The sequence below is a fragment of the Lycium barbarum genome, chromosome 4, assembly GCF_019175385.1.
Source record: "Lycium barbarum isolate Lr01 chromosome 4, ASM1917538v2, whole genome shotgun sequence".
Classification (NCBI taxonomy): domain Eukaryota; kingdom Viridiplantae; phylum Streptophyta; class Magnoliopsida; order Solanales; family Solanaceae; genus Lycium; species Lycium barbarum.
Window position 1 is genome coordinate 7660125 of NC_083340.1, and position 24560 is coordinate 7684684.

General features: G+C 33.7%; 1 protein-coding gene across 1 annotated transcript; it reads right to left on the reverse strand.

Moving 5' to 3' along the window:
• Positions 1 to 8679: 8679 nt before the first annotated feature.
• LOC132638134 (uncharacterized) lies at positions 8680 to 11748 on the reverse strand. Its single transcript, XM_060355111.1, has 2 exons — positions 11311 to 11748; positions 8680 to 8973 (listed from the first exon to the last, which is right to left on the reverse strand). The coding sequence occupies exons 1-2, from the start codon at positions 11609 to 11611 to the stop codon at positions 8885 to 8887; spliced, it is 390 nt and encodes a 129-aa protein (XP_060211094.1). The 5' UTR covers positions 11612 to 11748; the 3' UTR covers positions 8680 to 8884.
• Positions 11749 to 24560: the final 12812 nt, after the last annotated feature.

Genomic DNA, 24560 nt, shown 5'->3' on the forward strand with positions numbered 1-24560 from the left:
TAAATGAATAAATATTTGTGATGGATATTTATAGTAACGTGGACAATTAATATAGGACAGAAGGAGTATAAATTATTTAATCATAAGCATCCTATCTTCCCACCACACCTCACTTAATAGCGACCTCTCTTGTTGACTCGAATTGTTTGAGGTTGAAGGTGGGGCTTGGGGATCATAAATAACTTGAATAGTATTCTCTCGAAATTTCTACTATTATAGAAGAGTGGGTTTGGATCGTCGTCCACCCATTTTCTATAATAGTTAATTAAAAAAAATTGAAGGTGGGGCCTATGTGAAGAAGTAGGAGAAAAAAAATTAAGGTGGGGTCCACATGAAGAAGTAGGAGACAATTGCAAAAAAAAAGGACATTTAAATAATGATAATAAGTCCAGAAAATGGTAAAGGTACGCTTAGAGAAAATTTAAAGAAGAGAAATTCGAGAAAAAGGAAATAACGATTTAAATTGAACACAAAAACCTCTAAAGAAGTCATAAAACCAAAATATTTAAAACTTATACCTCTGGGTAAAGATAAAAATGCACTAATTTTAGATACATACGTCTCACACAAATAATGAGGAATAATATCAAGAAAACTAAATATAAACGGTAAGAAACGTATACACATATTTTCTTAAAATGATGAAGTTGGCCTATACTTAAAAATTTAAGACTACAACAGATGCTAACGCATGAAAGCATTTTTCAGTGTTGTTGAGTAGAAAAAGATGATGGCATGAAACTCGGTAGGAGAAGGTGTATTTCAAATCTTTCAATTGGAGAACCAAACCAGGAAAGTCATATATGGAAGAAGCAGACTAAGTAAAATAATTTATTGATATTTTCAATTAATTAAATTATAATACTCTCTCTCTCTCTCTCTCTCTCTCTCTATATATATATATATATATATATATATATATATATATAAAAGGACATTTAAATAATGATAATAAGTTCAAAAAATAGTAAAGGTATATATATATATATATATATATATATAGATGTGTGTGTGTGTGTGTAGGAAAGTCATATATGGAAGAAGCAGACTAAGTAAAATAATTTATTGATATTTTCAATTAATTGAATTATAATATTTTCTATAATAAAAATTCCATAATTATATTACTAAAAGGTACTCTCTCTGTCCTAATTTATGTGACATAGTTTGACTAGACACGAAGTTTAAAAAAGAAAGGAAAGATCTTTGAAACTTGTGGTCTAAAACAAGTCATAGATATTTGAGTGGATTTAAATCATTTCATTAAAGGTAAAAGGGGAAGTTTCAAGTTAAATGATTTTTAAACATAAAAATATATTATTCTTTTTTAGACAGACTAAAAAGAAAAGTGTTGTACTATTTTTTGTGTTGGGCCCATGCTAACACGGGCTTTTATCATCTAGTCTTTAAGATAAAGTCTTACATAAAATATCATTTTTTTGCGCGGATTGCCCTTCTTTTGTGGTGGTCTTTAAATTTTGCCGCTCATATTTGTGGTCATTAAGCTTTGCCCTTCGCTTGGATACCTGAGGTTCTGGGTTCGAACCCCCGCTCAGGCATAAAAAAATATCGCAAGGCAAGGCTGGCGGGAGTGTATGCCAGATCCGGCATATAGTCCTTAAGGAAAAACTAAAGTTATGCCGGAGGGGGCAGACTTTGCTTTGAGGCATATATATATATATATTTTATTTTATTTTACTTTTCAAGGCAAACTTTTAGTTATGTCTTAAGGAAAAACTCCGTCTTATGGGGCATACTTTTAGTTATGCCTTAAGGAAAAGCTCCGCCTTATGGGGTATACTTTTAGTTATGCCTTGACTAAAAGTGTGCCCCATAAAAGTATGCCCCATAAGGCGGAACTTTTCCTTAAGACATAACTAAAAGTTTGCCTTATAAGGCAATGTCTATGCCTTAAGGAAAAGTTCTGTCTTATGGGACATACTTTTGGTTATGTCTTAATTAAAAGTTTGCCTCATAAGGCATAGTTCCTTAAGGAAAAGTTCTGTCCCATAAGGCATAACTAAACTATACCTTGAGGAAAAGTTATGCCCCCTCCGACATAACTTTAGTTTTTCTTTAAGGACTGTATGCCGGATCCGGCATACACTCCCCCCAGTCCTGCCTTGCCATTTTTATTTTTATTTTATGCCTGAGCAGAAGTTCGAACCCAGAACCTCATGTATCCAAGCAAAGGGCAAAACTTAAAGACCACAAATATGAGGGGTAAAATTTAAAGACCACCCCAAAAGAAGGGCAATTCGTATAAAATATTAGCACACTCCACTTGGAAATATATAAGTTAATTGGTAATTAATCATCAATTGTTACAAACTCACAAATTTAAAGAAAACTCGCTACGCGAACATGAATTGAATACCAAAAAAAAAATCACAAATTTGAAAAAATGGCCTGAGAAATTAAACATTACTGCGCCACACGATCATACTCGAATGATTATTTTCCCTTGCTGGCCAGAGTACTACCAGAGTTGGAGATTTCTTGCTCAATTTATTTTCTTTGTCAGTTTATTTAGGATACTGTATACGTGGAAAAGTAAAGATTGAGACGTGGTGTATTAACAAGACATGTGGCAACTCGAGTAATACCCTGTACTTATCCAGTTTTGTCATCCCGATATTCATACTTACGAGTTTGTCAACTAAATCTCTCTACCTTTAAAAAATGAGCATTTTAAGCCCTTCTCATTTCGAAAAACAAAAACAAAATCAAAATCCGGGGTTTGGACTAAAAGTCCATTAATTTAGTAACAAGTGAAGAAAACTGCTCTAATTTATTTCAAGTGATGAAACAATTGTACCTTTACAAGCGGTAACATCACCACGTATCTCACAGTATTTAAGAAGAAGATCAACAGCTTGATTAACATTAACACCAACATTAGGTAACAAAGTGGGATTTTCATAAAGAAGAGTGATGTATCAAATATAATTTTAAGTAATAATAAAAATTAACTTACTGATAATGATCATTTTCCTATCATTATTTGAAAATAGAAAAAGTTTTACGGAGCAAAGATTGAGCCTTAGTTTTGAATGGGTGTTTTTCCAAAACTTTGCTAGGTGTTCTCCTCACTGAAAACCTAAGATATACGAAAACAAAGAAGAATGATTCAAAAAATTAAAAGGGTTTGCTTTCTTTCTTAAAATGTACTCTAAAAGAAAATATATAACATTTCCAAATAATATCTCTCACGTTTAATATAATTGCAAGGTATACATACTGACTAAGACACTTCTATTTTTTCTTTAAATACTGGATACATATTAGTTGAGGCACCATAAGGTGCATAGGTATAAAATGGGCATCAAGTACGAAGTAAGGAGTTGCATTGCACATTAGACATAATTGAAAGAGATTAATTCCGTGATTATTCTCATTGATTGAGTTGGTAAATATACCATAGTTACAATGTCCTATTAGGATACAAACTATACTAACCTAAAATAGAAGATTTACAAAATATTCTTTTACTACATATTTACACTATTTATCACACCCCCGCAGTCGAAACGGGAGGTTTACGAACGCTGAGACTGTCCCGAAAATCTTCAAATAAGACCTGTGGCAGTCCTTTAGTGAAAATATCGGCGAGCTGATATCGGGACGGAACATGAAGGACACGGACGTGGCCGCGCGCCACCTTTTCACGAACAAAATGTATATCCATCTCAATGTGCTTGGTGCGCTGATGTTGGACTGGATTTCCTGACAGGTAAATGGCACTGACATTATCACAATAAACTAAAGTAGCCTTAGGGATCGGACAATGTAGTTCCAAGAGGAGGTTACGTATCTAGCATGATTCAGAGACAACATTAGCAACTCCCCTATATTCTGCTTCCGTACTAGAGCGGGAAAGAGTAGGTTGGCGCTTAGATGACCAGGATATCAAATTATCTCCCAAAAACACGCAATAACCCGACGTCGAGCGTCTGGTGTCTGGACATCCCCCCAATCAGCATCAGTGTATGAAACCAAATCAGTAACTGAAGATGAGTAGAGATGCAAACCATGATCAAGAGTACCCTGAATATACCGAATAATCCGCTTAAGAGCAAGCATATGCGTATCTCGTGGAGCATGCATATGAAGACAAATCTGCTGTACGGCATAAGAAATATCCGGTCTGGTGAAGGTAAGATACTGAAGAGCACCTGCAAGGCTCCGGAAATGAGTGGGATCGTCACACAGATCGCCAGAAGAGGCACTGACCTTCGGTTTAGTGTCAACCGGAGTGGAAGAAGGCTTACACGAGGACATTACTGCACGTTCAATAATGTCCGTAGCATAACTTCGTTGTGATAGAAACATACCACCCTTGTGACGGGTCACCGCAATGCCAAGAAAATAGTTCAAAGGACCTAAGTCCTTCATAGCAAATTCTGAGCCAAGAAGGCCCATAATAGAACAGCGGAGAGCATCTGAAGAAGCAGTAAGAATAATATCATCCACATATAGTAAAATGTAAGCCAAGTGGTGCCCTTTGCGATAGATGAACAAGGAGTGGTCAGACCTGCTATTAGCAAAACCAATGGAAGAAACAAAGTCAGCAAATCTTTTATACCAAGCTCTCGGTGCCTGTTTAAGCCCATATAAGGACTTGCGCAACAAACACACATAATCGGGACGAGATGGGTCTCTAAAACCCATAGGCTGATGCATATAAACCGTCTCCTTGAGCTCGCCATGAAGAAATGCATTTTTGACATCCAACTGATGAATGGGCCAATGTTTAGATAGAGCTAGACTTAAGACAGTGCGGATCGTTGCTGGCTTCACGACCGGACTGAAAGTCTCACCACAATCAATGCCAACCTGTTGTGTTTTGCCATCACATACAAGACAGGCTTTATGCCTCTCAAAATCACCATTAGACTTTTATTTATGAGTAAAAATCCACATAGACCGAATAACATTCACATTAGGTGGACGGGGTACCAAATCCCACGACTTATTTTTAATAAGAGCATCATATTCATCATCCATGGCCAATTTCCAATTCGGGTCACGTAGCGCATCCAACGGTTTACGAGGTATGGGGGACTTGGTAACCGCCACATGTAGATTAAATGGGCGCTTGGGTTTGAAAATCCCGCGCTGACTACGAGTGACCATACGTGTGTGGGTATTGGGCTGGACAAGTGGAGAAATAGTCGAGTTTTGCGGGGTGGTGGGAAGCTGGTGGGGGAGAGGGGCGGACTGGTCCTGCGTAGAGGACGATGGAGGCTGCTGCCCAGGTGGGGAGGGGTCGGCGTGGTCCTGAGTCACGGGCAGCGACGGAGGGGGACAGGGCAGCGGTGGAGGGCTGGCGGCTATATGATGGATCAAGTAAGGAGAGAGGCCATCATCAAGGAAGTCATAAGAGGTGGGAGCCGGAGTATGAATTTTGGAAAACGGAAATTGAGTCTCATCAAATAAAACGTGACGACAAATAATGATTTTATTTGAGGATAAATCAAAACATTTGTAGCCACGATGGTTTGGTGGATATCCCAAAAAGACACATGGAGTTGACCGAGGGTGCAACTTGTGAATAGTAGTAGACGGAAAAAGGGGATAACATAAACACCCAAAGACTCGGAGATGAGAATAAGATGGTTTCCGTTGGTAAAGGACCTCTAAAGGTGATTTGTGACCCAATAGCTTACTTGGTAAAATATTAATGAGATACGTCGCCATTTGCAATGCATGATGCCAAAAAGATGGAGGAATGGAGGCATGAGCAAGAAGAGTCCGGATGTCATTATTTAGTGAACGAATTTTTCTTTCTGCTTTCCTATTTTGAGAGGATGTATGAGGACACGAAAGATGGAAGGACATCCCATTGGATGCACAAAATTTTCTGAATTGACTATTAGTATATTCCCTCCCATTATCACATTGGACATTCTTGATAGGACGTTCAAATTGAGTAAGAATATGGGTCTTAAAATCCATGAATTTTGAGTAAACATCAGATTTTCTAGCCAAAGGGAAAGTCCACAAATAGTTGGTAAAATGATCCAAAAACAGAACATAATAACGATGGCCCATAGAACTCAAAATTGGAGAAGTCCACAAATCACTATGAATAATGTCAAATGGAAACAAAGTTTCTGAAATAGAACTAGAAAATGGCAACTTAACATGTTTACCACGAACGCAAGAATGACAAATACTAGATGAACTAGAACTATTACATTCAATGCTTTTATTACGCCTAAGAAAATCCAAAATAGAAGCTCCCGGGTGGCCCAAACGATCATGCCAACGGGTAGAAGACAAGGCAGCAAAAGTCGACGGTGAATTGGTGGAAAATTTGAAGGTGGACAATGGATAGAGAGCACCCCTACTATTACATCTCATGAGAGCCATCCCCGTCCGGAAATCCTTCACAGAAAACCCATAAGGATCAAATTCAACACTCACATAGTTATCAGTAGTAAATTTACAAACCGATATCAAATTTTTTATGAGTTTTGGCGCATGAAGGACATTGTTTAACAATAAAGGAAGGTTCGGGGGAGGCAATTTAGCATGACCACAACCTCGAATTGGAATTGAATTACCATTACCAACAACAATGCCAGTATTACGATTGCTCAAATTAAAATAAGACGAGAGAGTACCTTTTGTGGATGTCATATGGGACGTGGCGCTGGCATCCATATACCAATTCGAATTGGGTTGGTTCAACGTCATCGTGTGCATAGCCGATTCAATATCCGTTGGAGTCCATTGCGTCGGGGGGCCCGCGGCTGCATATGCCTGCTGTTGTGGTCGCGAGCCCAAAATGTCAAGCTGGGCCAGCGACCTCGGGCCAGACGAAGAAGATGGCGGCTGCCACTACTGCTGTGGCCGAGCCCACTGCGTGGTAGGATACGGGCAAGGGGGAGCCCACTGAGGCATCCAACCCCACTGCCACGGTGAGGAGGGCTGTTGCCACTGCTGCTGGTCACCTGAGGGGTGTCCTCCATGGCGTCGGCTGCCACTGCCGCCGCCCGAACCACGGCCACCGCCGTTATTATTCCCGCCGCTAGAGCCGCGGTTTTTGTTGTTATTTTTGCCCCGATGATGGTGGTGAGAACGACCAGAATTTTCCAGATGAGAAGAGTCATCAAAATCACGTTTGGAATTAGCCACCATAGCCGCGGGCGAGTCATCATGCATTTCAGCCAACGCCTTTTCCTCAAGGCACAAACTTGACCGAGCTTCGGAGAATGGTGGAAGAGGCTTACTTTGGCGGATATAGGTACCCAAATTCTTGTATGCCTCTGGGAGTCCAGCCACCAGTTGGAGAACGAGGTGGTTGTCGGTCACCGGAGCCCCCACACTCTTAAGTTGATCGGCCAAGGTCTTGAGACGTTGGCAATACGCCGAAGCGTTTGGAAAGTCTCGCATCTTGACATGAGAGAAATCATGTTCCAAAGCAACGGCACGGGAGTTTTTGTTGTCTTGAAAAAGATTACGGAGGCGATCCCAGGCCTCCTTTGCCGATAGGTATTCTTCGATGATTGTATGCAATAAGTCCGTGGAGATGGTTGCATATACCCATTGAAGTACCGTGGCATCCAAAGTGGACCACAACTCCTTTTCGTCGTCGGTGGTAGGATCCTTCTCCTTTCCGGTTGGCAGAATGTGGGAAAGGACACGGTGAGACCGGGCATGAAGTTTGAATAATTCGGCCCAAGCCGAATAATGATCCGTTTCCATCTCAAGAATGATTGGGATGTGATTCTTGATGTTGGAGACAGCCAAAGCAGGATGGAACTTGGTGTTTGCCATTGATGGAAGGCAAGAAAAATGGACGGAAATCGAAGAAGAAGAAGAAGAAGAAGAAGAAGACGTCGGAAAAGTGGGTAGAGGACGTCGGAGAATTAGGGCAGCGGAAGAGAAGGAAAAGAAACCCTAGGCTCTGATACCATGAAAGAGATTAATTTCGTGATTATTCTCATTGATTGAGTTGGTAAATATACCATAGTTACAATGTCCTATTAGGATACAAACTATACTAACCTAAAATAGAAGATTTACAAAATATTCTTTTACTACATATTTACACTATTTATCAATAATAAACCAACAGATATAGCAAGTTTATAAGTTTAACCAACTAGTGTATTACTATTTCCAGGAAATAACTTCAAATTCAAAGAAAATCTTAACCGGCTTGTTTATTTTCATGGTGAAATTTGCCTGTTCTCTCACAATTGATAAAGGCATCTGAAGCATGAGAACCCGGTGAGAAGCATTACGAATCTCTTATTAAGAAACTTGTTAATACATATATAGTCATTTAGATGAGGACATAAGTGTTAGGGACGACCTACATGAGTTTAGAGCCGAATTCAGAATTTTGAGTTTATGAATTTTAATGTTTAGAAAATGCAGCTTAGCAGGTTCTGGTAAGCAGATTTCTTAACAAAAATACAGAATTGGGCCTGGCCAAAGCTATTGAATTCTGCCAAACTAGTAGTTAGAACTCTAGTTCCGCCCCTGCACGATTAAAACAAAGATGCATAGATGAGGCTTTCAAAGAGTAATAGCTCATGATGTTAAATCTTTCTTTGGTACATTTTGTGCTTACATGTTCTTGCTGTCTAGTGCCAAGAATAATATGACTAGAAAAGAAAAGGCCCTTTCTAATATTAATTAAAAACCGGCCACATTTCGCTTAACAAAACCCCACGAATACACCAAGAACATGCAAACACAAAGTATGCAAATCGTGAAACATTAAAATATCTCCTCATACTCATACATCAATTTAGTTCATCTCAGCATATAACACAATGCAAACTTCACAGAATACAAGTATGCAATCTGCCAATTCCCTAAATGATACTGAAGTAAAGAAATTCATCAACATTTCCCCAACACTTAACTAAGCAAGCACGAAAGAAGCAAAGAGCACGAGTAAGCTTGACATTCCAGTCCATGCGACCCTGCTCACTCCACTTGTATCTTTTGCAGCTGGTGTCATGTAAAAAATTCATCATGAGGACAATATTGTGAGCAAGAACGCAATGCAAATTAATGCCATCTTGAATCTACATTGCCTAGGAGATTAATTCTAAATGAGGAAAGAGATGGATACATAATTTAGACATAGACACTTCCGTGCTCCATTTGGCTAACCCTCCTGTCCAGTTCAGTGACTAGAAGTGCCTAAACAGGGTACCTTCCAGACATTACTTGTAAATTTATTGTGATCATAAGTTGAGAAGCATAACAAATTTGCACATTTCACTTTTAACTGTATCAAAATTCTCGGAGTACCTAGGGCATATAACTTTGAACGGAGTAAAATATTACTTGGCGGAAGTTGTAATAACAAAGATTGTCATCCTCTATCCCCATTCTTCTTTTCTTTCGCAGCCGTAGAAAAATATTCAATTAGCATGACTCAAGAGGTGGAAAACAGAAGAAAAGGAAACTTACTCTAGAAAGACAATGCGACCAGTGGGTAGGGCATAGAAAAGACTTTAAAAACTTAATCTATAGCTATGCAGAAAGCTGAAAAGCAACATCCACGATAAACTGCTCTGTGTAATACCAGTGGCTTATTGGATAAGAAGAACAAGCTTCTAAAGATTGAGAAGCATAGCTCCCTTAATAATCAGGTGAAGTCAGAAGAGTTTCATTTCCAACACAAATGACTTTATTTCCATTTCAACTCGTTCTTTTATGATAAAGCTTGACTCCCTCAAATCAAGCTTCTCAAAGGTCAAAAGTTTTGGCCGAATATCTAAGATTTAATTGAGCACCACTAAGAAATAGCACGGACTTCAGCTAAGTACTCCTAAAATCAATTAACGATTGTGTCCGGGGACAAAATGTAAAAGTATTTTGCAACTATAGAGAAACTTGATTAAAACAGGAAGAACGGGAACTTTGAAAGAAAAAGCAACAGAACACTTGTTTGTATGAATTTAATTTCTAACCAGACATCATTCACTATTTTGTGTTTCTTTTCTCCTCTAAGCCTCTAAGTTGCAAATGAAGAGAGACAATTCTAAAAAGCTTTATGTCTCTGATATTAAATTTCACATCCGAGAAAATCTCATTTCAGCACAGAATTAACAAAACATGTTGAGCGAATCAATAAGTCCAACATAAACATTCTTGTCGCACCACAAATTTACGGTACATCACAATCTACTCACATTCACGTTGTGCAAAAGGTACAATTTTTAACTTTAGATGTGACAAGTTTTTATTTTTAAAAAGATAATAACTAGTAAAGGTGTGGCAAGCTTTTGTGGTAATATCCAATTTTTTATTTCAGATGAGTTTAGTTTCAGATAATGACTACAATGTATTTTAAAAAACCGACAAAAACCGAATAGTAAAAACCGATATAGTTTGGTTTGACAATTGGAATAACCGACTTAATTGGTTGGTTATTTTTTAAATAAAAACCGATCCAAACCGAACCATGAGCACCCCTAACTCTAATCAATATTGTTACTTTAAAAAACAATTAATGTTAAGGGCAAAGTAAGAAAAACTTAATTAATTCTATCTTGATTTTGTAAATGAATAAATATTTGTGACGAATATTTATAATAATGTGGACAACTAATATGAGATGGAGGGAATATAAATTATTCCATCGTAAGCATCCTAGCTTCCCACCACACCTCACTTAATAGTGGCCTCTCTTGTTGACTCGAATCGTTTGAGGTTGAAGGTGAGGCCCGAGATCATAAACAACTTGAATGGTATTCTCTCGAAATCTTTAAGATAAAGTCTTACATAAAATGTTAGCACACTCTACTTGGAAATATATAAGTTAATTGGTAATTAATCACCAATTGTTACAAACTCACAAATTTAAAGAAAACTGCGCTACATGAACGTGAATTGAATACAAAAAAAAAATTAAAAAAATCACGAATTTGAAAAAATAAAAGATGGCCTGAGAAATTAAACATTACTGCGCCACACGATCATACTCGAATGATTCTTTTCCCTTGCTGGCCAGAGTACTACCAGAGTCGGAGATTTCTTGCTCAATTTGTTTTCTTTGTAAATTTATTAAGGATACTGTATACATGGAAAAGTAAAGATTGACACATGGTGTATTTAACAGGACATGTGGCAACTCGTACTTGTCCAGTTTTGTCTGATGTTCGTATTTACGAGTTAGCCAACTAAATTTCTTTGCCCTTAAAAAATGAGCATTTTAAGCCCTTTCTCATTTCGAAAAACAAAATCAAAATCTGGGGTTTGAACTGAAAGTCCATTAACTTAGTAACAAGTGAGGAAAACTGCTCTAATTTATTTCAAGTGATAAAACAATTATACCTTTACAAGCGGTAACATCACCACGGATCTTACAGGATTCAAGAAGAGGACCAAGAGCTTTATTAACATTATTACCAAGATTAGGTAACACAGTGGGATTTTCATAAAGTTGGCAAAGACAAGAAAGATGTTTAGTTACTGCTTTAAGTGCCTTACAACAAGATGTTGATGGTTTCTTTGCACATTGTTTTAATTGGGCTAATTTTTTAGCACATAGCAGTTTGGCGGTTGTGGTGGTTGCTGATAGCAGCGCCACCGTGATTGTTACCGTGATCAGAAAGGAGTGTTTGGAGGAAATCATGTTTCTTTGTTTGGTTTGATTTTTTGCTTCTTACGGAAAAGGTGTTCTGTTACCTTTTTCTACTCTAGAGCAGTAGAGTTGTCGAGGGAACTAAATGCCACATTTATAGTAGCTGTTTAGGCTGGAGTATTTTTTAAAACTTGTGATACGAAATGTGTTATATTTTCCCTAATTCACTTGGTGGTGTTTGAATCGGTGTTTTAAGAGGCGAGTGCGCGAGGCGAAGAGTTTCACCCAGTAAAAGTTAAGTGTAAGTTTCGAGACACAAGACGTAAGTCTCAAGCATCTACGGGGTGTATGTCTCAAATCATCATGATTTCAAATTACTGATTTCAAATCACTGATTTCATGTCATTATTCAAATCATGTTCAAACTGCTCCTTAATATGACTCCATGTGGGTCCCATAGTTTCAGCTTTACTCCTTCACTGTTATTTATAACATGTTTCTCCTCCGGTTATTAGCTTCATGTTCTCCATTTTTACAAAGATCAACTTCTTTTTCATAATTAGGTTATTACTAGTTTTAGCGTACGTGCGTTGCACGTGTGTATCGCGTTAAACAATACACACACTGACGCAAATAAATTAATTCAATATGATGAATTTCGTTTGTATTTATATCTCACCTGACAGTTTCTTACAAACGATATTGTCGGTTTATGTTCTCTTCTGTCTTTTTAACTCCTTTATCGTTATCAAAATTTTGTTATCATTGATAGTCCTATTGAAAGGGCATCATATATTTATTCATACAACATATCATTTGGAGTTTCATACTCTTATAATAAAAATGTAGACAGAGTTCGTAATTTATTGAAGAGAGTGAATAACAAGAACACTTGATTATGGAAACAACCTAAAATATGTTATGTTTCTATATTTTCTTTTCCGAATTATATAATTTTTTTTAAAAGGAAGGATTTCTATAAGTTAATAACATCTTAATTGGTTTGAAAGTATTAAATATTAAAACTTTCAATATAGTTCAAATAAGGAAAGATTTAAGAAACAAAATCGTAATTAATTTCAAAGTCCTGAATATCAGGAGTTCTTATATCTTTCAAATAAAGAAAGATTTAATAACTACAATTTCAATTAATAACTATAGTTGCTATCACATTCCTACCTATAATTCTTGGACACGATATAAAAGTAGAAAACCAAGAAAGGAATTTGAAGTCATCGAAGTCAACTGCAAGTTTAACATTCCCCAACTTATAACTCTTAACTAATACTAATAATTATATGATGACAATATATATTAATCCTACTTCAAATCTAATTTCAGTTTATTGTTCTTTCAAATAATAATTAATCAATTAGTAAGTCATGATTGTGTCATTAGAATTTCTAATATTAATATTATTTTTGTTTATATTATGCGATGCACGTACGTATAATTATACATTTTTATTTTAGGAAAACTGATAACTCTTAATTAATACTAATCATATGATGACAATATATAATAATCCTACCTCAAATCTAATTTCAGTTTATTGTTCTTTCAAATAATAATTATTCAATTAGTAAGTTATGATCGTGTCATTACAATTTCTAATATTAATATTATTTTTGCTTTTATTATGAGATGCACGTACATATAAATTATATATTTTTATTTTAGGAAATTGATTATTATACTTCGTACATATTTGACAATAACAATTATTTTTAAAATATAGTACTGGTTTAAATTTAAAGTATATATTTTATGTTTGCATTTCGTAGCTTTCGAAGCAAGATATTTTCGTGCAAAGCACGAACATAGTGACAAGTTATATTAAAAGCATGAATTCCCTAACTTGAGAGTTAAATTACTTAAATACCTCTTTTAAATAAGAAAGCTTAATTACCTAATACCCTCCAAAAATAACTTAAAATACTCTACTAAAAAACTTACTGCCTACAGTGCTCTCACGAAGAGTTGCGTTAATACTTTGCTAACTTAATATTTCTATCACGAATAGTTGCTTTAACAATCACAGTCATTAACAATTTTTCAGACCACAAATCTTTTTGGTAGGACACAACAATTTTTCAGACCACAACTGTCCATATAAAACACACATACACACACTACATTTTCCAAACGGTGATTCTTTTTAATTTATTCAAGCATAAATCATTAACCACTTCATGGCAAGATCAAAATAGGAACTTCTGGAGTACAACTTTTAGTTTAAGCATTTTAATTTTTTCCACCTCTACATTATTTATTGAGAAGTAGAAACTAATTTGATTTGAAGAGTTTTTTCTAAAAAGTTGTGTTCTTTTGATAAGTCATTAATTTTTTTCTTTTTATAGATGATTACTCTAGTGTTCATCCCGAAGGAAGCTCGTTATTTTGACTCTTCGGTTATCTAAATTCAACTTCTGCCTTGGATTTTTTTTTTTTGGCTTATAAATCTATAATCAAAGGTAATGTTAATCATCATTGTAGCTTAGATTCATTTTTCTTTATTCTTAATTTTTTATGTTCTCTAACAACATTTTGATATATTTTCTTCCTCAAAGAATACTTGATTATTATTTGTGAAACATATTCGTTCATTTTTTATTTTTATCCTTGTATCATTTCAAGTGCATCTGAGACTGTCTTATATAATATGGAGTTTCTAATAATAACTGATCACATAAATATTATATTTAGTAAAAATAATATAAGATAATGGTTGAAAATATTGCACCATATTTAAATGGAATAGTTAGATGATTTTTTTTTTTGTGTCATGAATTGGAGAAGAGGAAGTAAAATATATTTATAATTAAGTAGGCCATTTTAGAGATGATGAGATTTGAAACCTCTGAATTCTCTGTTGGGATAAAACGGCCCAAAGATACTCTCAACATGATGTGATATTGTTCGCTTTAGGCCAAGCCCACACGGTTTTCTCCAAAAGGCCTCACATCATTAAGAGTATCCAACTCCTTATAAGTAGCTCCTTTTTATTTTCAGGTTCCAATGGTATTTTGTTCGCACACCCAACAATCTCCCCCTTGAACTAAGTTCCACGTGGCTCATTATCTTACCACGGGTCAGAGATTCAATATGTCTGTGTGCCACCTACATTGTCAGAGTCTTTACAGTCACCGAAGCCCAAGGCTCTGTATGCGTCTTCAGAGCTACGGGTAAAGGTTGTAAACCGGCCCATAGACGGGCAAAGGCATTAAGGCGGGCCCCACGCCACACTCCGCCATCTTCATACTTGTCCCACCAAACCATTGCTCTGATACCAGTTGTTGGGATAAAACGACCCAAAGATACTCTCAACATGATATGATATTGTCCGCTTTGGGCCAAGCCCGCACGGTTTTCTCCAAAAGGCCTCACATCATTAAGAGTATCCAACTCCTTATAAGTAGCTCCTTTTTATTTTCAGTTACCAATGTGGTACTTTGTTCGCACACCCAACATTCTCTAGGCAAAACTTTTTGACACGAACCTTCTCTATAATGAAGACAAATAGGAAAATAACTTATTCTAGGGAACGCTAATCAATAAAAATAATTAGTTTTGACCGAGAACCTAAACAGATGCAAGGTTGTTAGTTAAATTGAAGTTCTCCGTATGATTTAATTTTAAGGAAGGAATTTTCGTCGGTGAATTTCTAATGATCTACTAATCAAGGACTACATAACTTTTCCTATTTACAATATCTTTCATAAAATGTATTTCTTGTAAAACTTTTATTCTTATTAGGTTTCACATATTACCTAATTTCACATCATAGGGATAAGTTAATGAAGTTGAAGGTAGGGCCTGAAGATCATATACAACTTGATTAGTATTCTCTCAAAATCTTTAAGATCCGTCTTACATAAAATATTAGCGCACTCTACTTGGAAATATATAAGTTAATTGGTAATTAATCACCAATTGTTACAAAATTATAAATTTAAACAAAACTTCTATACACGAACATGAATTGAATACGAGAAAAAAAATCAAGAATTTGAAAAAATAAAAGATGGTCTAAGAAATTAAACAATATTGTGCTACACGATCATACTCAAATGATTATTTTTCCTCTTGCTGGCCAAAGTTGGAGATTTCTTTGCACATATACATTTATTCCCAAAAAAAAAAAACTCCAATTTCCTAATCTGTATCTTTTTCTGGAAAGAATATTGTTTATGAAATATGAGAAAATATAACTATACGAGCAACACCTGGTAGCGCTATATATAATAGAGTATATCACCAAAAAAGAACATATTACTTTTCGTATTACGAAGCATCATGTAATATACAACATAGAAAAGACCATCTACACTCAACTTTCATCCTACTTTAGCTTTTTAGATGCTTAACATAATTATAAACTACGCTCAGTATTTCTAATCAAGAATAAAGATAGTGTGTGCATGCATATACAAAGAAAAAATATACTTAATACAATATATATTTTTTATTAGTTCTAGGAATGGCAGTGTATGCCATCTATTGACAAAAAATGCCAATCAATAAAGAAGTACAATCATCTTCCACACTTTATTCTCTTTTGTTTTCTCGAGTACGTACAAAAGAAGTTTTCACATTTCTCCACTATCAAGTATCAACCTTACAATTAAGAAACTCCACTGGCTCAAACTATTTTATATATAATGGAATTAAAGGTGTTTTGTTTTGTTAAAAAAATCAATCCTAAAAATAACGTGACATTTCAGACATTCAAAGCAGAAAGAAAAGAGTGACTTTATGTTTCAGACATTCGATATACCTGCTTTGAGCTTCGATTAATCCTATTCGTATCGGAAAGTTGATTTTTGGAATAAAATGCTACCTACCAAAAACAACTTCACATATCTTGATTATTTACTACAATGATTCTGAAATATTTAAAGCTATTTATCTTATTAAAGATGCACTAGTTCAAAAACATATGTTATTCGTGTGATCTGTTATGGTGATGAAATTAAGTTAAATACAAAAATAAGCTTAAAACATTAAAGTAGATATATACAAATTGCAAACCATACAGGCCTTTAAAGTGCTTCTAGATTTTTTATAAATAATGTTCTTTTTTTTTCTTTTTTTTGGCTAATACGGCTACATTTGATTAAAAGTTAAGAAGGAGATAATGTACGTATTTAAAATGCATTTCAACCACCTGCATAGTAGCAGAATTCATTTATCCACTCAACTAACACATCTATGCTGGTCCCATGTTTATATATAGAGGTGTCTGGGCTGACCCAGCCCAACCCAACCCAGCCCTGAAGGGCTAAAGAATTAAATGAGCTAGGACGGGCTGACCCTTTTAATTGAAGGGCCTACAAAATGGCAGCCCAACCCAGCCCTAAGCGGGCCGCGGGTTAGGACGGGCCAGCCCTTTAAGTTTTTTCGTCTTCCGGAATAACATTTTCTAAGTGATTTTTGGTACAATTTGAACATGAAACTTATGCAATATGAAATAGAATCTTCTACCACACCATTCTTAAGCAAAATCATATCATAGAAGAAAAAAATTTAAGAGAACAAATATAAATTATTATTTTTTATCACTAATTCAGATCACGTTCAAAAGAAATTAAACATAATATAAATTCTAAGACTAAAAAGTATTACTTTATTTTCTAATTTACTACTTAGTAGTAAGTACATTCTTTTTTAATCATTACTTTTATCTTTTTATTTAATTTACTTATATTTTTTTTTAAAATTAATTAATTTATTATTCTTTTCTGGCCTCAAGAGCTGGCCTCAGCCCAACCCTTGAGGCCGGCGGGCCAAGAGAGGCTGGGCTTTTGAGCCTCACTTCTATATGGGTCAAAGAAATTCTAGCCCAATCCTACTTAAATGAAGGGTTGGGTTGGGCCGGCCTCGCGGGCCAAGCTCATATTGACAGCTCTATTTATATATATGCACATTCGACCAAAAATAATACTCCGATGTCCTAATCTATGGGAAATGGTTTGGAATACAAAAATTAGATTTTTTTTTTGTGTGAACAGTGAAATTGAGCATAGATTTCAAAATAAAATATTACAACAAAAGTAGACTAAGTCAATGTAATTAGTGAATTCAAATATTTTTAAAAAGCTTTGATTGGAAAAAACAGTTTAATTTTTCAAATCATAACACCTTCACGTGGAAATTAATGGAAAGGTAAATAACCAAAAGGGGTTGTTGGCCTCGTGGCCAGCAAGAAAATAGCTGTTTTCCTTTTTACAAGTTAATCATTAACAAAAGCTCACAAGTCATGTCCTATATTTATAATAAAAAAATATGTTTGCCAATCAAGATTTTCCAGCTATGAGTTGCATTCGATCTTAGTTGGAGTTAACTAGTTTAACACGTTTATCTGTTTATCATTCTTTTGAAAACTTCCTGTCCATTCCAATTTCTTAATTATATAAATATATGTGAACTCGTTGATAAGCAAATCAGTTTGAAGTCATTTTATATGATTATTTTTTGAAAAACTAGGGTCATTTTATATGATTATTTTGGATTGATGATTGACCATTTACCAAGTTGCTACCAAGTAGACTTGACTATTGAGTGCGAAAGCAAAGTTTAGGGGATTTCCTGTTGGAAAACAAACAATTAACAATAATATTTTAAATAAGCTAAATACCTAGATAGCCCTTTAAATTTGATAAGTTTTGTAAGTTAGACACTTTAATTTTGCTAGTAACCAGATAGACACTTCAACTTGACAGAAGTGTGTCTTTTAAACATTTCATGGTGACATGGCAAATTAAATGTTTTGCACGCAAATAGGAGCGCGCGAGTTACTTAAATTCATATCCCCCCCCCCCCCCCCCAAAAAAAAAAAAAGGTTACTAATGTGTATGTAGTTGATTTTTCCATGTTTAATAGGCGTTTGGACATGCGATATGAAATAGTGATTTCAAATCAGCGTTTATTTATGCAATTTGCACAAAATTTCAACTTCATATCATGATTTCAAATCTCAAATCATGATATCAAATTTTAAATGTAAAACTTGACCCATAAGTTTATATTTTGTAAAAAATATCCATATGTTGGTAGATACATTCATCAACCATATTTACCAACTATTTATATCAAATATTAAAAGATCTGCAAGTTGATAGTATATTTATAACAAATTTACTCTAACTAACCATGTGGAATGATTATATTAAAGAGTAGTTACACTACAACTCATGTTCAATTTTCTTTTTTAATGAACTAAAATTTGATTAATTGATGCTGTATTTTTTTAAAAGGTCTTCTAGTAGCGTATTAATTTTTATTTTTTTTATTTTTGTGAACTATGATTTGCTCATTTGATAAGATTGTATAAGAAATATGAAAGTTTTGATAGTTTTCACAACTTCTGGGGTTTTTATCTCTATGAGAAAACACACAACTAAAGACATCCAAATTGCATCTCCAAACAAAACTTCAACTTCAAATCATCATAATTTCAAATCACTAATTTCATATCATGATTCAAATCATGTCCAAACTGCTCCTTAATACGACCCCATGTGGGTCCCATAGTTTCAGCTTTACTCCTTCACTGTATTTATAACATGTTTCTCCTCTGGTTATTAGCTTCGTGTTCTCCATTTTTACAAAGATCAACTTCTTTTTCATAATTAGGTTATTACTAGTTTTAGCGTACATGTGTATCGTGTTAAACAACACACATTGACGCAATGAAATAATTCAATATGATGAATTTCATTTGTATTAGTATCTCACCTGATAGTTTCTTACAAATTATGTTGTCGGTTTATGTTCTCTTCTGTCATTTTAACGACTTTATCGTTATCAAAATTTTGTTATCGTCATTAATGGTCCTTTTGAAAGGGCAACATATATTTATTCATACAACATATCATTTGGAGTTTCGTACTCTTATAATAAAATGTAGACAAAGTTCGTAACTTATTGAAGAGAGTAAATAACAAGAACACTTGATTATGGAAAAAACTTTAAATGTTATGTTTCTATATTTTATTTTCCGAATTATATATATATATATTTTTTTTTAAAAAGGAAGGAACTCAAAGTAAGTAATAATGCACAATGAAGTTAGAATCTGAAAAGATTCAAGTTAGAATCTGAAAAGATTCTTCTATACGTGAGTTGAAAAGTTTTGATGGATAATTAGTTAATTAGTTTAATAAAGAAAGGATTTCTATAAGTTATTAACAACATCTTAAGTGCTTTGAAAGTATTAAATATTAAAGCTTTCAATATAGTTCAAATAAGGAAAGATTTAAGAAATAAACCTGACTATTAGGAGTTCTTATATCTTTCTCAAATAAGGAAAGATTTAATAGCTATAATTTCAAGGTTCTAAATATTAGGATAATAATTAAATGACAATTTTTTCCAACATAAAATTTATTTTATAGGGTAAAAAAGGCAAACGACGTTTCACTATGGCGTTTTAATAATAAAATCTATGTTTTTTTAAAAGAATGAATACAAATGTTGATTGATCAAAATATTCTTTAAATATTGATCAACTTGTATACCCATTTAGTCTAATTTGAGCATATTTTTATTGACTGTTTTGGTAAATAAAAAAACCACAGTTGAAAACAGAGTTTTAAACAAATTCAACTTTGGAATTTCAATTCCCAATCTAATTAACTAAAGAACAGTTGCTATCACATTCCTACCTATGATTCCTGGACACGATAAAAATGTAGAAAAGCAAGAAAGGAATTTGAAGTCTTCGAATTGAACTACAAGTTTAACATTGTCCAACTTATAACTCTTAGTTAATACTAATAATTATATGCCGACAATATATAGTAATCCTACCTCAAATCTAATTCTGTTTATTGTTCTTTCAAATAATAATTAATCAATTAGTAAGTTATGATTGTGTCATTACAATTTCTAATATTAATATTATTTTTGTTTTTATTATGCGATGCACGTACATATAAATTATGTATTTTTATTTTAGGAAAACTGATAACTCTTAATTAATACTGATCATATGAATGACAATATATAGTAATCCTACCCCAAATCTAATTTCAGTTTATTGTTCTTTCAAATAATAATTATTCAATTAGTAAGTTATGACTGTGTCATTACAATTTCTAATATTAATATTATTTTTGTTTTTATTATGAGATGCACGTACGTATAAATTATATATTTTTATTTTAGGAAATTGATTATTATACTTCGTACATATTTGACAATAAAAATTATTTTTAAAATATAGTACTGGTTTAAATTTAAAGTATATATTTTATGTATGCATTTCGTAGCATTCGAAGCAATATAAGTCATATTAAAAGCATGAACTCCCTAACTTGAAAGTTAAATTACTTAAATACCCTTTTAAATAAGAAAATTTAATTACCTAAATACCCTCCGAAATAACTTAAAATATTCTAAAAAAAAACTTACTGCCTATAGTGCTCTCACGAAGAGTTGCATCCATACTTTGCTAACTTAATATTTCTATCACGAATAGTTGCCTTAACAATCCCAATCATTTCTTTTTGGTAGGACACAACAATTTTACAAACAACAAACTGTCCATATTGATAACGTCCAAATCTACTCCCCAAAGAGAAAATGTACACATACCCCTTTTTTTCCGTTATAAAAAATAAATTAATTTAATTTGTTGGTTTAAAAAGGGTTTTTCCAATTAAAGTGACGTTTTGAAAAGGGACTATTTATTTTACAGAGTCGCCACTTGGAATTGAGTTTCGGTATTCCAAGTCACCTTATGAATCCCTAATCAAAAGGAAATGACTCTATTTTTATTGGTCTACGAAAATAAAAGTACGGGTAAGGAATTCTGTTGACCGAGGGGAAGGTATGAGGCACCCCTCGAGTCCCGTGGTTCTAGCACGATCGCTTTATCAACTTGTGTTCGGCTTAAATTATTTATGGAAAAAATGTATTTATTAGCTATGCCTATGGTTTGCTAAAAATGTTAAACTTTTATTAATCTTAAATAAGACGCATAGTTGCGACCTTAGCTTCGACATACACCCGTCAAGGCGTGTAAACGCGACCTCAACTTGCATACCACACTTAGAATTTTGAGCCTAATGAAAATATCATCATTATACCTTGTATCCTTATATATGAGATGCGAGTCCAAAATACACTCAGGTGCAAATTAAATATGATCCATTACGTTGTTAACTAGGATTTTAATATATCTATTGATCAATATTTGAGAAAAGAGACCCTTTAACACCAAGGTAACATTTATTAGCTTAAATACTGCAAACCCTCTTAGTTGTGTTAGAAGAAAGAAAAAGAAAAAAAAGTTTCTACCATACCACAAACATGAGATTGAAAAATATAAGTATTAAAACGCAAATTCTGAATGAACAGAATATTATGGAATCAACAAAAGGTCAACCCCTTTTACTTAACTTTTATTAAGAGAATCATTTTTTACTTTTTACTTTTAAAAGACATCAGTAGTGCTCTTTTCTTTATTATTATTATTATTATTATTATTATTATTATTATTATTATTATTATTATTATTATTAATAATAATAATAATAATTACAGTAACGACCTATTCAACTTGGAACACAAATCAATGATAAATCTAAATCTACTTTTTGTGCTAGCAGAATACGTTTCAAAGTTCATAATCTCGTTTTTTAATAAGTAAAGAAAATTGTTTAACAAAAAATAATACTCATAAAACAACTAAAAAAAAATACTCATAACACAACTACGCTAACTAGCATGCCATTAAAGATTTTTGATGCAACAAAACAACTTTGAAGATTACTCCTGTTTGTACTTTAGCATCCTCGTAAGAAAAAATAGCAACAAACAAATAAAATAACATGATAGAAATATGAAATTGTACGTTGTAACTCTAATACTCTAATAGCAAAATATCAACTACAACATGCTTATTATTAGACTTTAAAAGTACTCCTACCATAACTGGTCAGACCATCAAAATAGGAAGGAAGCTTAGTGACATGTGAATAAATTTATTATAGCTAATCAAATGGAAAATATAATAGCTACTTCAGATCCTTCATAAATTGATGTAAATTTCTGCATCCACTTTAGAGAAGAAAAAAATTAACTTAAGCATGCAATAACAATCACATGTTATACCAACTTTATTCTAAATTTAACGATACAAGAATCGGAACATACTTTATGTTATAACATCGAAGAACAATAGGCGGCTAAACAAATTCGAAATTTGAGCAACCTCGTAACATTGAAATCAGGTCTCATATAATCGTGATATTAAATCATACAATGAAGATTGAGTGTTACCTTTGTGTAATATCTCGCTGAAAAACAATAATATGAAGCTATAATATTCTACCGATTTCCCAGTTAGCAACGACTAACTTCAAGTCCACGAACTCAAAACCGCGAAACGAAAACCTCGAACTCCAACTTAATTTTCAAACAAAAACCTTTTCGAATACTGGTATTCTTTATCTCTTCTACTGCTTCTGATCTTTTTTTTTTTTAACTCTCCGTTGCCTTTTTTTTTTCTTTCTACTCTCTGTTGCATTTTTCTTTCTACTGTTTCTGATGCATCTTTTTTCCTCTTCGTTGCTTTTTTTCTTCTTTTTTCTTTTCTCTGTTGCTTTTTTTTTTCTTTCTACTCTTTGTTGCTTTTTTTTTTCTTTCTCCTCTCTGTTGCTTTCTTTTTTCTTTCTGTTTCTAATGTCTTTCTTTTACTCTCTGTTGTTCTATTTCTTCTTTTCCTACGTTGTTTTTCTGTGTTTTTCTCTTCTACTGTGTTGTGTGTGTATTTATATTTTGTGTGGGCTGCATCATGTGTGCATGTCGTGTGTGTGTGTGTGTGTGACGTGGGAGGAGGATGTGAGGGAGTGGGAGAGTTGGGATAATTTTTGTTGAGAATTTTAAGGGAGGAGGTTTAAAGGGATTAGTTAGGATGAGGACGTGAGGGGTTTAGGGTAGTAGGTTATAGGGTTTGTTTTGGGTTTATCAGACGTATGGTGTAGGGATTTTAGGATTAGTGGTAAAGTTATGTTAGGTTAGTATCTTTTAGTTATTTGGTCCTTTTTTTTTTTTAAATTAAAGTTAAATAATATAAAAATATAAGGATAAGAAAAATTAACTAATTATTTCTAAACCAATGAAATATAGCAAAAATTAAATATCTAGTTCATAGTAAAAGAATACTAAAATCCCTAGTTTATTTATTAAACCCAATTTAGAAGAAAACATATTATTATTATTATTATTTATTTATTTTTTGCAAATTTCTTTCTCTTAAAAATAAAAATGAAAATAAGATTTATTCTAAAATGTGACTCTATTTTTAAAGTTTTCAATTTTTAAAATAAAACTAACTAAAATTGACATAAAAATCAAAATATCTAATCTAGACCTAAAAGAAATATTTAAAAGCTAAATAGGGTGTAAAACTTATGTCCGGTCAAAAATTAGGTGTTTACAGAATGTCCCTCTTTGCTTGGAAACATGAAGAGTTTTCAGGCAAAGATGTGAACACTGTGACTGATTTTTGACCTGACTATTATTTGAAAGGCGAAAAGAAATAAAAGGAAAGGATGTACCGAGTCTTGGTTTTGGATAGCCTACATATCCCGGGTTATAAGGGAATCAGGTCACGTGTAGTTCAGGTGGGTAAAAGGATGGAATGATGAGTTGGATGATCGAGTGAGGTCCCTTCGAGATTCCGGTTCGTGGCTCCTGTTATTACATTAAAGAAATGAAAAATACGACAAAAGAAGAAAGGAAATACAAGATCCTATTTACTCTACTTGTCTTGAATCTTCCTTTAGACCTTCACTTGGATCTTCAGTTATCACCTCACCTTATTTCGGTGGGTACCTTGATCTCAAAGTATGATCTTGAAGTTAGAATTTGTGACTTGAACTTGCAACTTGGAGTGAATTGTTGATTATCTTCCAAGTAACAGTTCACAGAATATTCTTGGATGCTTGTTTCTTGATTAGAGGCTGAGAAGATGAATCTTGAGATGTTGGGT